At 37.8% G+C, this 14,576-nt stretch overlaps 1 protein-coding gene across 1 annotated transcript in view; it reads right to left on the minus strand.

Moving 5' to 3' along the window:
* The window catches only part of LOC132382390 (DNA-binding protein RFX7), a 124,886-nt gene that overhangs the window by 21,565 nt on the left and 88,745 nt on the right, over positions 1-14,576 (minus strand). Inside the window, exons 5-7 of the mRNA XM_059952532.1 lie at positions 10,950-11,070; positions 4,822-4,902; positions 381-588 (exon numbers count right to left, since the gene is read on the minus strand). Of these exons, the coding sequence (XP_059808515.1) occupies positions 381-588; positions 4,822-4,902; positions 10,950-11,070 (410 nt within the window). The remainder of the gene's footprint in view (positions 1-380; positions 589-4,821; positions 4,903-10,949; positions 11,071-14,576) is intronic.

Raw genomic sequence — 14,576 nt, forward strand, 5'->3', positions numbered from 1 at the left:
GAATTGCAGGGCCATAGAGAAACAAGGAGGGCAGGAATAAATCTTAAGATTTTGCTGTGTGGTAGCTAAGGTGGACTTGATGGATTCATTGGACTATTCTTGTGTTAAAGTAACTAAGTTAAGGCAGCTATTAATGAGGTGAAGAATGCACTGACCTTTTACAGACAATCATAAATCAGCACCACGTACATAGTGGGAAAGGAGAAGAGCAACTTCTTACGAAGGCCCAGATTATATACCTGAACTCCTTGCAGTCATAATGCAAGGAACCTGCTTACTTTATCCACCCTAATTCATCAAATGGTAAACCACAGTAATATATTTTAAGATACTTAAATGGAGAAAAGCTGAAGAAATATTTTACACATGTGGTTACTCACCTGATGGTGCACCGGCCATCACAGACAATGCAGCCACGGATTTAGTGCCAATATAGTGGCTGGTAACAAGGAAGCGAGCTAGATCGACCACAGAATCGAATTTGCGGATTAATACTTTCTGGGCCCACTCACACACTAGACTGCAAGCCGCAGATCTGACCTCTTCATCAATACTTTGTAAGTGGCCTGCACAGTCTATTCCTTCAGACTAGAAAACAATACAAACATTAAACTGTAATTGTTAGCATAATAAAAAATGTACTTACTCTAAAAAAAATTAGGACTACAGCTTGGACTAGACTCTTACAAAAACTATTTGAGATTTGTTCAATCTTTTTTTTTTCTTTTTTTTTCAAAGTTATGATCTACAGGATACATACACAATAATTAACTATAGGACATACACACAGACATAATTTACAGATATACACACACAGTCATGATCTACAGGAGATATGCGCACATAGTCATAAACTATAGGAGATATGTACACATAGTCATGAACTACAAGAGACACACACACAGACATGATTTACAGATACACACAGTCATGATCTACATGGGATATACACAGTCATGACCTACAGGAGACACACATACAATCATTATCTGCAGGAGATACACACACACAGTCATGAACTACAGGAGATATGTACACACAGTCGTGAACTACAGGAGATATGTACACACAGTCCTGAAATACAGGAGATATGTACACACAGTCATGAACTACAGGAGATATGTACACATAGTCATGAACTACAGGAGATACACACACAGTCATGATCTACAGGAGATATGTACACACAGTCATGAACTACAGGAGATACACACACACAGTCATGATCTACAGGAGATATGTATGGACAGTCATGATCTACAGGAGATATGTATGGACAGTCATGATCTACAGGAGATATGTACACATAGTCATGTTGTTCAATCTAGTGACACAAGTTCAACTACTTAAACAAGTTAGAAATAAAATTGTCAAGGCTGAACTAGTAACAAATAATTTAACGTAAACCGTTCAGTATGTAAAAAAATACTCCCTCAAAAAAAAGTACAACCTACATTTAATCTTGGGATAGACATACCAGACTACGGAAGTTTGCTGTGCAAAATGCCAAATAGAGAACATTTATTTAAAAGCATTAGCAAGAAGTGGTAGCCCATGCCTTCCCTAAAAGCATATACATCCAAATTTCCTTCAGCAAACAAGTTTAATCACTTGATTTTTTTTCCCTTACTTTATTACTTGTGCAAATACCAGCTAACTGGTTGGTGGTTAAAAGGGTGAAGATAGTTAAGATGGCATTTCACATCAGTTCTGACAACATGAAGGTTTTGAGAAGCAAAGAAATGGTTCTAAATGATAATCTGGAGTAAGGGAGTCAACAAATATTAGCCTACCTGAAAAGATGACTCAAAACTTATCCTATATGAAGAATCCAATATACCATTTGACATACATTATTATGCAAGGTCTAAATTACTTTCACCTCATTTCCTAAACAAATAACATTACAACAGCAATATAATGGGACTTTATTCACTGCAGTATAGGAGAATGAGAGGTGATTTTAAAGGTCTATATATAAATAAGGTTGAGTGAATGCAGTCTTTTTCTTAGGGCAGGAGAGTCTAAAACTTAGATGCCAGAGATTTAAAGTAATAGATTTGACAACATTCTAATTACAGCAGTCAGTTTATGGAATTAGCAGCCAGATGAAGTGGTTGAGGAAGGCACAGTTAACAGGAATTTGGGTAGGTACATGGATAGGAATTGGGCCAAATGGAACTAGTTTAGATGGGAATCTTGGTCAGCATACACCAGTTCAGTAGAAGAGCCTATTCTGTGATGCAAGGTTCTATGAATGACTCTACAGTAATCTAAATCTAAAATAAATCTCACAGTTGTGTTAGATGTAATTTCCTATTTTGAAAATCATTTGGAATGAAAAATTTTGGTTCCAACTATTCACCTTGGATTTAATATTCAAAATCAAATTTCCTTCCTCAGTAAGATAAATTAGCATTTAAGGAGAATCTATCAAGCAAAATATGTCCCCAGCTATTTCTTGTACAGAACAATTTGTGGCCCCATCATAGAAGCAGAGGAAGCCATGGACAAACATGTTAGAATGTGAATGGGAAGTTAATGGAAAAGGATGGCCATCAGGAAATCCCACTTTTTGTGGCAGATGTCGTGAAGGTGCACAATGCAATGGCCCTCCAAATACGTCAGGTCTAACCGATGTAAAGGAGGCTGCAACAGAAGCACCACATACAGTAGATGACCCCGACAGACTCGCGGGTGAAGTTTCCCCTCACCTGGATGGACTGTTTGGGTCCTGAATGGTGGTGAGGGTAGAGGTATAGGGACAGGTGTAACAGTTGTCTTGCTTGCAGGGATAAGTGCCAGGACGGAGTTGAGTTGACAAGAGAGTGAACCCTGCAGAAAGTAGAGAGTGTGGGAAGGGAAAGGTGTGCTGGATAGAGAGGTTCATGTATTGGTAAGTAAGATCAAGATATACTGCAGTGGGAAGATGGGGTGAGAACATCTCACATTATATTCCATTTGCTTTTCTTCCACTTCTTTTACTACTGTGCTTTACATGCTTCAAGGGCCATCATATCAGAGCAGAGGCATGGAGAGACAGAAGTTTTCAGTAAGGAATTTCAGAGTTTAGAATCATAGAACTCAAACGAAGGTTATTGACTTAAAAACATTTGAAGAATGTATTAGGTCCCTCCCATTTCTTTTCCATTTGATGGTCGTTGGTGATGGCATCTTAAAACAATGTCAGGGTATCATTGTCTCTCAACATTTTTCTATTGAGGTGGGACTAATACAGATATTGCTGATATGCAAGGTGCCACAAATAGGAATGTAATACCTTGAAACAAGGATCAAATGAATATGGCGATGAATGATTTGAATGAAAGGTCAGAAATTAAAAATGATGCCAATATATGTCTGGTAACCACAGGGGTGACGGGAAAATAGGACTTGGGCCATGTTGAAATAGGTTGGAGTTTTGGATGGGGACAAATGTATATGAGAGTAAAATATTATAGCCACAGCAGCATTTGACAAGTGTATGGGAGGGTTTCAGCAGGTAATAGTGTTAGGGACATTACGGAAGACTGAGTGTTTATTCTTGGTGATGGAATAGTTATAGTTATGTGGTTGGATGAACACCTCAGGGTTTAAACACCAAGCTTGTGAACAATCTAGGTTGATTTAACAAGGTTGTCAAGGCAAGGGATGAAATTAGTAAATTATGTAGCAAAGTTGGCAAAGTACAGAGCAAGGATTTTGCCCTTCAAAATCTCCAGGTTAAGAAAAATGTGGTTCATTCAGTGAAAGTTGGATAAACAATGCAACAAATCAACGAAAGAAAGAAAATGGAACCTGTCACTATATGTTTGGTTGGCAATGGAAGTGAAAAGGGGGCCAAACTAGTATATGGAAACTTTAAGTTAATGGTGCAGAAGTGGAAAAAGAAATTACTGAATGTCCTCTGGCTTCAGGTCAAAAGGTAAAAAAGGAACCAGGTGCAGGTAACCCCATTCAGAGGAATAACCAAAGTGGCTTTAGAAAAGCACCTAAAAGTCAGATGAGCACAGCTCTGGTTCAAACTGCAGTTATAATCAATGTATAACACTAAATTCAAGGAAGGATGGTTACCATTGAGAGGCTTCATGATTTACGAGGAAAAACCACTAAGCTTTTCAGTGGTAAGCTTTGCAGAGAAACTATGGTCTCCAGGTCTTGAATCCCTTTCTTCTGTGCCGGATCATTATTTGATGCAATGAGGGATTTGAAAAGGCAACACAAGATGCAATGGAGGTCATTTAGGAAAACAAAAACAATTTGCTTCCAAGAAGTGTCACTGAGATGCCTTTGTTAGATTAAGAATCCCAAAATGAAAATAGTGATCTTTAAAGTTCGTACAAAGTGCTTTGCTCTTTTGCATTTTTGTTTCATCAACTAACATACCTCTTGAAATACGGGCAAGTCTAACAGAATGGGAAAAATGCTTCCCCAATGTTCAGTCCAGGTAAATAAAAGTCTTCAAAGATCAAAACATACACTATACTAACAATAAGACTTCACTAAAAATATAATTTGCAGGAGTTCTCGTGCATATATCATCTAGCTTGGATTATGCTTGTAATTAAGGCAACTTACAGCTACGTGGAGGCTGGTTAAGATGGATGATACAAGTCTGTACCATGAGAATATTGGGAATATTGGAAGAAAGACAATGTGGCAGACAGATCTGGAGAAAATCAAATGTGAATGAGGAATGTGTTAATGGTGGATACAAACATGACCTTCAGGTGGTACAATGGAAAATGGAAGTTCACACACAACACTCTTTCCAACAGAGAAAGAGGCATAGTTATGGTTATGGTCAAAGGAGTTCCTTACCCCTTCAGAAGTTTTGTGAAAATCCAGGCTTGGTAGTGATGGCATGTGAACAAAAGCCTTTTTCCTCAGACCACTATAGCAATATGTTTCAAGTAGTTAAGGCTAGTTTTGTTTATTTTATAAATAAACAGCTTGCAGGATTCAAATTTTAAAAATACATAAACTATAAGCTCATCAACTTTCATGTCTATGAGAAAGTTCACATAATAACCATGTTAGAAATGTTGTCCATGTAACCTTTCCTAAACTATATCAATTCTTTACACACCCACACAAGACGTTAACTTGGAGACTTATTATACATCTTCAAGGAGAATTTTTTAAAAATCAAGATTTCGTAACTTTATAAACTAAAAGAAAAGAATATGTAACCATGCCTCTCTCTAAGTTACCAGAACGTGAAATAGTGTTGAACACTGATTTTCAACTGTATATTTGATCATCTTCTCAAAAACTTAGGCTATAGCTGCAAGAAAAAGTTTGTGAACCCTTTGTGAACCCTGGTTTTCTGCATTAATTATTCATAAAATGTGGTCTGATCTTCATCTAAGTCACAATAATAGACAAATACAATCTGCCTAAATTAATGAAACCCCTTTTTATAAGGCACCTCTAGAAACATGGCTGGTTAGCCCTTCGCTAGCAAAGCAATGGACTCAGTGGTGAGAAAACCACCTTTCTCAAACTCCGTATGTCTAGGTTTGATACGACTTGGGCTCCGCCAGACCAGGGGAACCAGGATGATGTTTCCACCAACCCGCAACACAAACTGAGTGAATACTGTGTAAATGTTGCCCATTTGCAATTACCTGTCAGCAAGAAATAACAGACTGTATACTGCATACAATTATAAAGAAAGCATATTTTAAAATTTCAGCTTTATTGAACAGTTACCGTAGATTCCGGACTACAGAGCGCACCTGATTAAAAGCTGCACGCTCTAATTTTAGAAAGAAAATCAATTTTGTACTTGTACAGGCCGCACCGGATTTTAAGCCACAGGTGTCCCACGGTGTAATATGAGATATTTACACAGAAAGATATTACACGTGAGGATTTTTTAACTTTTTGGTAACATAAACAAATACATATTGCAAATGCTTTTTTTTGAACAGTGCCTGTAACACAGCTACTTTTAAATATACATACGTATCGGTAACACACAAATTACGTTGCGTATACTTTTTTACTGAACAGTGCACGAACAACATTCCAATATCTCCTAACGACTGGTAAATAAAAATATATATACTGCAGCCTACCAGGAAAAGTTATTGATCGCCTTCTTCATCTTCCTCCTGCGCACTAAAACCATCAAAGTCCTCTTCTTCAGTGTCCGAATTGAACAACCTAAGGATCTCGTCACTCACTTCAGTCTCTTCGTTGTCGCTCTCACTTGAGCGCACGCGGTCCTCTTCATCACGCAGCAGTCCAGCCTTTCGAAACCCGTTGGTGATGGTGGATGTTGTGACACGGCTCCACGCATTTAGGATCCACTGACAGACTTGAGTTAAAGATGCTCTTCGCATGCGTCCTGTTTTGGTAAAGGATTTCTCAACGCTCGTCATCCAAGCCTCCCACTCAACGTGCAGCGCCACTTTAAATGCCCAGTTCACGCTGATGTCCAGTGGCTGCAAATACTTCGTGGTGCCCCCAGGAATCACAGCTGGAATTGAGTTTGTACTATTGATGGCAGCTTTCACTGAACTTTCATTGTCAGCCGCTTAAAAATCACCATCGGTGGAAGCTTTAATCCGGATGCTGTGCAGCTCAGAACACAAGTAAAATGCGTTCTCTCATGGCCACTTGTTTTCAGTGTGATGGACAAGTCACCTTTTTTATTAACAGTCCGAGTGAGAGGCAGGTCAAACGTCAAAGGTACTTCATCCATATTTATGATATCATCTGGCCCGATGGAATTCTCCGCTATCTTTGTTTGAGTGAATGTGTGGAAGTTAGCAAGTTTTTCCTCGTGGTCAGAAGGGAGCTACTGACACAGAGTCATGCGTACCCTGACGGACAGGCCTTTTCGTCTCATAAATCTAAAACACCACGATGGCCCACCTCTAAAATCTTCGATTTTCATTTTGGTGGCGATTGCTTTAGCCTTCAGTCTGATCTGCACGGTGGAAACACCGGCCGCCTGCTCTCTGTGTGTTAACCCAGTCTTCAAGAAAGTTTTCAAGTTCGGGCCATCTGCTATGATTACCTCTGAAAGCTTTTGTCGTCTTTTTGCATTGACTCAGTTCTTCACGCTGGCGTCTCCACTGTCTCACCATCGATTCATTTATGCCAAGATTATGTGCAGCAACTCGATTTCCTTCTTCAACTGCCAGATTGATCGCCTTTAACTTAAAAGCTGCATCATATGCTTTTCTTCGAGTGTTTTCCATGTTGATGAGGGTCAGTACAAATGACTGATTTACAATAATTTAATTGTGAAAGTGCGCTTGATTTATCGTACAATTTCATTGGACCTCTGTGAACTACTCATCAATTTTATTGGTCCACGAGGCAAAATGTTTTTGGCGGCATGAAAAAAAAACATGCATTAGCCGCACCGTAGTACAGGCCGCAGTGTTCAAAGCGTGGGAAAAAAGTAGCGGCTTATAGTCCGGAATTTACGGTAGTTAACATTTTGAGCTGAAACCTTTCAACCGTCCTGCTGAAGGGCGTTGGCCCGAATCGTCGACTGTATACTTTTCTATAGATGCTGCATGCCCTGTTGAGTTCCTCCGGCAATTTGTGTATTTTGCTTGGATATCTAGCATCTGCAGATTTTCTCGTTTGTGATTGGACCACTTTCCGAATGTTACTCAGAATTCATCTTGAACAAACAATCTCCCCCACGAGAGTATTGGTCCTTCCTCCTTGAAGCCATTCATCTGCACAAAGCACTTTATGCAACAGGGATGGCATCCTCAGCCATCTTCCCTCCCATCATCTCCCAGCTCCTGCCAAAAAGACCTTGACCCACACCAGTGACTTGTCATTAAAACCTCTCCTCCCAGCATGCTCTAGTACCTTCTCCCAATTCCATCATCATGATTGGCTGACACAACATTCCTAAGTTGAAAAACATAGCCCATCATCTTTAGCTTAAAACTGAAACAATGCTAAAAGCATAACATACTGCTCTTACAGAACTGCTAAAATGAAATAACTGCAACATAGCAGTAAACATCTTAACCTGAGTGTTACACGAACAACACACAAACAATTGTACTTCTTGGCAAAACTAAGTATACCATTTAAACAAGCAGTCTAGGTTCAACAAAATATGTGAACCTCTGAGGTAATGCCTTCTAAAAGGTATTTGGAGTCATGTGTTCCAATCAATGAGATGAGATTAAAGGCGTGGACTGTGGAGTTATCCTGCTCGATAACGCAATGTCAGGTTACTGACAGAGCCTGCTCTTCAAGATCTGTTTATGTGCACTGTGTCTCAATCAAAACAAGGGCCTTAGAAGAAGAATGGGAGGGATGAATGAAGTTGGAAAAGACTACAAAGCTCAAGATCTGAGCATTCATCAGCACACAGTAAGAGAAATTGTCTACAAATGGAAGAAACTGTTGCTACTCTCCCTAGGAATTAGCATCCTGCAAAGATCACACATACAGCACAATGTATAATGCTGAAGGACGTGAAGAACCCAAGGGTAACAGCAAAGACCCACAGAAATCTCTAGAACTTGCTAAAGTCTCTGCTCATGTGTCTACTATAAGAAAAACTTTGAACAAGAATAGTATTCATGGAAGAATAGTATTCACCATGGAAGAAACCACTGCTCTCCAAAAAAAACCACTGCTACTTGTCTCAAGTTTGCAAAAGACCACCTGGATGTTCCACAATGCTTCTGGGACAATGTTCTATGGACAGATGAGACAAAAGTTGAACTTTTTGACAGAAATACTCACTATGTTTGAAGGAAAAAGGCTACTGCACACCAACACCAAAACCTCATCCTAACATTGAAGCATGGTGGAAGATGATTCATGGTTTGTGGCTGCTTTGCTGCCTCAGGGCCTGGACAACTTGCAATCATTGCAATGAATTCAAAACTGTATCAAGACATTTTACAGGAGGATGTCAGGGTAGCAGTTTGTCATCTCAAACCTAATAGAAGTTGGATGATGCAATGAGACAATTGTCTGAAACACAAGAGTAAATCACAACAGAATGGTTTAAAAAGAAGAAAATATGTGTTTTGGAATGACCATGACCAGACTGCAGACATTAACCCAATTGAGATGCTGTGGCATGGCCTGAACAAGCTATTCATTCAAGGTATCACAGAAATACAGATGAACTGAAACAGTTTTGCATGGAGGAATAGTTTAAAATTCCTCCTTGCTGTTGTGCAAGTCTGATCAGCAGATACAAGAAACATTTGGTGGAGGTTATTGCTGCTAAAGGAGGTTCTATCAGTTATTAAATACAAGGGTTCATATACATTTTCCAGCCTGGACAATGAAACAATGTGTTCAATAAAGACATGAAAAGTACAATTGTTTGTATGTTATTAGTTTAGGCAGATTATGCTGGTCTATTATTGTGACTTAGATGAAGATTAGACCACATTTTATGAGTAATTAATGCAGAAAACAAGGTAATTGCAAAGGGTTCACAAACCTTTTCTTGCAACAGTATATTTATGAATCCCAATCAAAGTGCTTCAACTCTCCTGCCATTTAAGAATCTAATTTTATGCCTCACCTTCAGACATACCCAATTTAAATGCAAATGCATGATGTTAATTTTTTCCAATATCAGTATCAAAAGAATGGTAATCTGTTTTCTACAAATGGCTTACTAATCTTTAATAAAAAAGTAGCAACATATTAAGAACTGTGCCAAAATTTCTTAAGTTCATCTCATATAACTCTGATCAGACAGGATTTTGATATGACACAATCTTGGAGTGAATTTGAGTAGCAATTGCAATTCAAAGGTTCAAAGGCTCATTTTATTGTCCAATACAACACTGATATTCATCCTCAGGTATAAATGCTAAGCCTACAGTACTAACCCCCTTACATAACTGTAAATGGATATAGAAACCTGGCAAGGATACCATATTCAATGATAAAATTTTGTTAATAACAATTAGTCGAATTCAAAGAGTGGATCGCTAAATCAAACCTCTTAAATTTTACATATTGTATTGAGAAAGCATTTTGCATCATTGTGCTCTTCTTGTCCATTTTGCACACAAGATGTAACCTCACTGTTCCAAGGCTATTGAGGTTACCTGCAGGAATTTAGTGTAGATTAGATTTTCAAAGCTGCAACTATGGATGCCAAAACCCAATTAAAACTAACTGGTTTTGAGGAGGCACTGAAACAGGTACACACATGCACATACTCACATTACTTAATAATCATTTGAGGTAGCAGGGATACCTGTGCTCCTGCTAGCTCCCATTACCCCATGCGTAACCTATTATGACACATTGTGTGTGAAAGAATCAATTCCTAAAGTTAGAATTAATCTAAGTACATCTCCATCAAGTAATTACTTTTTTCCCCAGGATGGAAATGGCTAATACCGCTGGGGGGGGGGGGGGGGGCAAAATTTTAAGGTGACTGGAGGAAAAATGTCAGAGGTAAGTCCTTAACACAGGGAGTGATGAGTGCAGGGGAAGTGCTAGAGGCAGATACATTAGAGGCATTTAAGATGCTCTAAGAAAGGCACATGGATGACAAAAAAATGTATAGAGGGACAGGATAAATTGATCTTAGAACAGGTTAAAAGATTAGCACAACATTTTTGTACCGTACTATGCTGTAGTGTCCTATGGTCTACAAACTTCATTTGCAAATTTAGTACACATTAAATTTTATATTAACATGGTAGGAAATAGGCACCTACATTTAACACAGCTTATACCTGATGTACAACTGATATGAAAGAAAAAAATCTGTTTCGATAAATGATCTGCATTTAACAAAACTACAAGTAAAATACTCCAATATCAAAGTTTAATCCTAGATGAATTTTATTGCAGGTGCTATTTGTGATAAAAATAATTCAAAAGTGACTTTACTTTATAAAAGTTTATCTATATGAAGACATTGCAAATCAAAATGAACAATGCACTTTCAAACTTCAAAGCAACAATAAAGGATATTTAGATTTGCCTCTTGTGCCTAGACGCCGGGCCTTCATGTTTGGAAAGACATTCTTCATGATCTTCCCAAAATCAGCTGCACTTAAAGAGTTATATCCAAGATTGTCGCAATAACCTCTGGAAAACAAAAAAGGATTATTTTGTTACAGTACAATTTTAGAACCTGCTTTCCTACTCTTTCAGATATTAAACAACTTCTCCTCTTCAGTAGTTGCTACTACTCTGTGTAGCTCAGGCAAAATCAACCAAGAGGTCACTAACAGTCTCATGAATTGTCGTTTCCTTTTTTCAAAAAAAAAAAGGCTCAGCCAAGCTGATAACTCATTGTGATAAGCCATGCTCATTAATTCATAAGCAACCATAGCAAATAATATAAACACACTGAAACACACCACCAGAACGAAATGTAATTCAGTCTAAAAAAAATATTAAAATGAAAACAGACCTCTTGCATCAAAAGGACCAAGCAATTGTTTTTAATAGGTTACATTTTGTTTAAGGTAGTTTTGGAAACAGTTCACCAAAAGCAATGTGTCGTTAAGGCAGAAGGGACTGAACTTGAGATCTAACAAATGAAATTTGCTGATATTAGTTGCTGCCTCATTACAGTTCAAACAGCCACACCAAATTTTCTTCATTTGTACTACTGCATTCAAAAGTTAGAACAAAAAAAACTGACTTCTGGCATTTACTGCCTTCCTTTAAAATAAAGGAAAATGAAAGTCTGTAACATATCAAGCATTTAATGCATAAATTAAGCACTTTAACAAGAGATAACTGCAGAAATATTGAAGTGACAGGTGTTTAGTTTCGTTTAAGATTTTGACCACTCAATTTTAATACAAAATCCACACCTACCCCATTAATTCAAGCAGTCGTCAAATTTAAATATCATTTATTGCATTATAATTCGTATTTTCCCAAGATTTACTGCATATTGTACCATCAAGTGCAGAAAATATATCAAAACATTACTTAAATTAAAAGCTAGTGATCTTGCAGGGAAAATTATTAATTCCATGATTTTCTTATGAAAGTGATCAGTATTAAGACTGATTCACAAGCATGTGAATGAGAAATAGAAAAGGTAACCGATTTGAAACACCACTTGAACATTTCTTAAATGCAAACCATATAAGAAAGTTAGAATGTTTAGAAAAAGTCCTCAATGATGAAATAATGTAAAAATGTAACATAATTCATACTAACATATTGTCATCTCCAAATTTAAAGGTTAGATGTACTAGAAGTGTAATGAAATTCTTAAAAGCTAGTTTACAATATCTTTAATTTATTAATTTTACAGGAAAAAATAAAATGGAGTTCAGTACTAAAGTACCATAGAGTCACACAATTTGGTAAACTTAGACTCACTTATTCATAATACATCTAACAATTATGAGAAGCAAAACACAAAGTAAAGCAATGCATGTTTGATTGGTGCTGATTATCCATCATTCACAACAAAACCAATTCAAACAGCCAGAATCGGAGTCTGTGGTGCACATACTTTTCCTGTCTTTCACCTAGCTGGTTTCACTGGAAAAATTACACTACATGTTGAAGAAGTGAAATAAAAGTGTGCTTGAATATAATGGCAGTGACACCCAATACTCCAGAAAGTCTGCTTGTACAACACTACCAAAAGGTCTCAAGAGTGTTGGATTATCAGCCTTTTATTATACTGCACTCTGCTTTGTCTTGCCCAAATCTAATGTGGCTATAAATTAATAAACACAAGAGATTCTGCAGATGCTGGAAATCCAGAGCAACACACAAAATGCTGAAGTAACTCCGCAAGTCAGGTAGCACCTACGGAAACAAATAAACATTTGACTCTTCAAGCTGAGACGCTTTTTCAGGATTAGAACGGAAAGCAGAAGACTTCAGAATAATATAATTGATGTCTTGTTACTAGTTTGTACTTTATTATCAATTATAGAACGATGTGAATGTTCAGTATATACAAAGGGTGAAATGTACACACGTTTTATATCTTAGTCTTAATTACAGTCTAAGTAAACATAAAAGGAACTGCAGATTAAAAATAATACAAAATGAAAACAAGAAATGCTAGAAAAACAGTCGGCCCTCCTTATCTGCGAGGGATTGGTTCCAGGACCCCTCAAGGATACCAAAATTTGCAGATGCTCAAGTCCCTTATTCAACCTGTCTTAATGTGGTGGATCTTAGGACCCAGTGGAACCCCAGACCTTATTTAACCTGTCTCAATGCAGTGGATATTAGGACCCGGCACCACAGCTCTGAATGCGCAGTGTTTCTGTTCACAACAATAATCATGATCACGATTGAAAATGAAGTGGAACTAATAAAGCGATGGGAAAGAGGTGAAACGCCATTGGTCACTGGAAAAGCGTTAGGCTATAGTTGGTCAACAATCGGAACAATTTTAAAGGATAAAGTGAGAAAGGCTCTGCCCCAATGAAAGCTACAATTATTGTTAAGCAACTCAGTGGTTTAATTATTGGGTTTTGGGGTTTTGGGTTTTTGATCCTCCACATCAACCCGGCACGGTGGAGAGCGCACTCGTCCCGAGTCTTGAGAACTTCCGTTCCTGAACCTGGCAAGGTAAAATATATACTAAGACAAATGTTTGACTAACTGATGCTAAATAATACCAGATGTACCTGTACCTGTTCTTAGTAAGAGAACTTAATTTTTTTTTTCAATCCTGATCCACGATAACCCACACACATCATCCCGTATACTTTAAATCATCTCTAGATTACTTATAATACCTAAGACAATGTAAATGTTATGTAAAATGGTTGTTATACTGCATTGTTTAGGGAATAATGATAAGGAAAAAAGTCTGTACATGCTCGTACAACAAGTGCTGGAAGAGCACTTCCGGGTTTTCGCGGTTGGTTGAATTCACGCATGCGGAATCTGCGGATAAGGAGGGCCGACTGTAGTCATCAGGTGAGCAGCATCTGCAGGAAGAGAAACAATTCATGTTTCCAGGCTGAAGGAGGCAAAAGAAGCAGAGAAGATTGGAGAGGGGAGATATCTCTGATAGGATAAAACAAGGGTAACCATGGAGAAAAGCTGGTCAATGCAGCCTACTTCATTCTTCTTTAGAACGAAACTTCAGTTCTCAAACAGCCAAAATTTACCAATATCCAAACACCACATTTAACACATTTTAAATAACATTACATTCTGCCTCTAGGCAATGCCTTGTTAAATGCCCATATCTGAATTCCAACCATTAATTCTTCAATGGGTAAGAATAAACGAAGTTCATACAAAAAAAATTCATTGTTCACTATTTGAACATTTGGAAATCTTGTTCGCTTGGCATCACCAGATAAAGATGCGACAGTACATTCTAACCCTGCTGGGCCCAGATCCCACATTCTCCCTAAACTGACCAGTGTCCCACAGTGTCCCAAGGGAGTTTAAAGCTCCCTTTAAAGTCACTGGATTCACAGTGAAATTTATTTTAAGAGTATAATATCTAAAAAGGAAATTCAAAAATGCTTTGATTATTAATAGGAACAACCATTCAATAGTGAGAATAATTTGTTAGTTCCAAGCACGAGAGTTACAACCAAGTTCTGAGCATACCATATTATAGATATTTTGTGTACATGAAATAC

This window comes from Hypanus sabinus, chromosome 28, assembly GCF_030144855.1.
Source record: "Hypanus sabinus isolate sHypSab1 chromosome 28, sHypSab1.hap1, whole genome shotgun sequence".
Classification (NCBI taxonomy): Eukaryota; Metazoa; Chordata; class Chondrichthyes; order Myliobatiformes; family Dasyatidae; genus Hypanus; species Hypanus sabinus.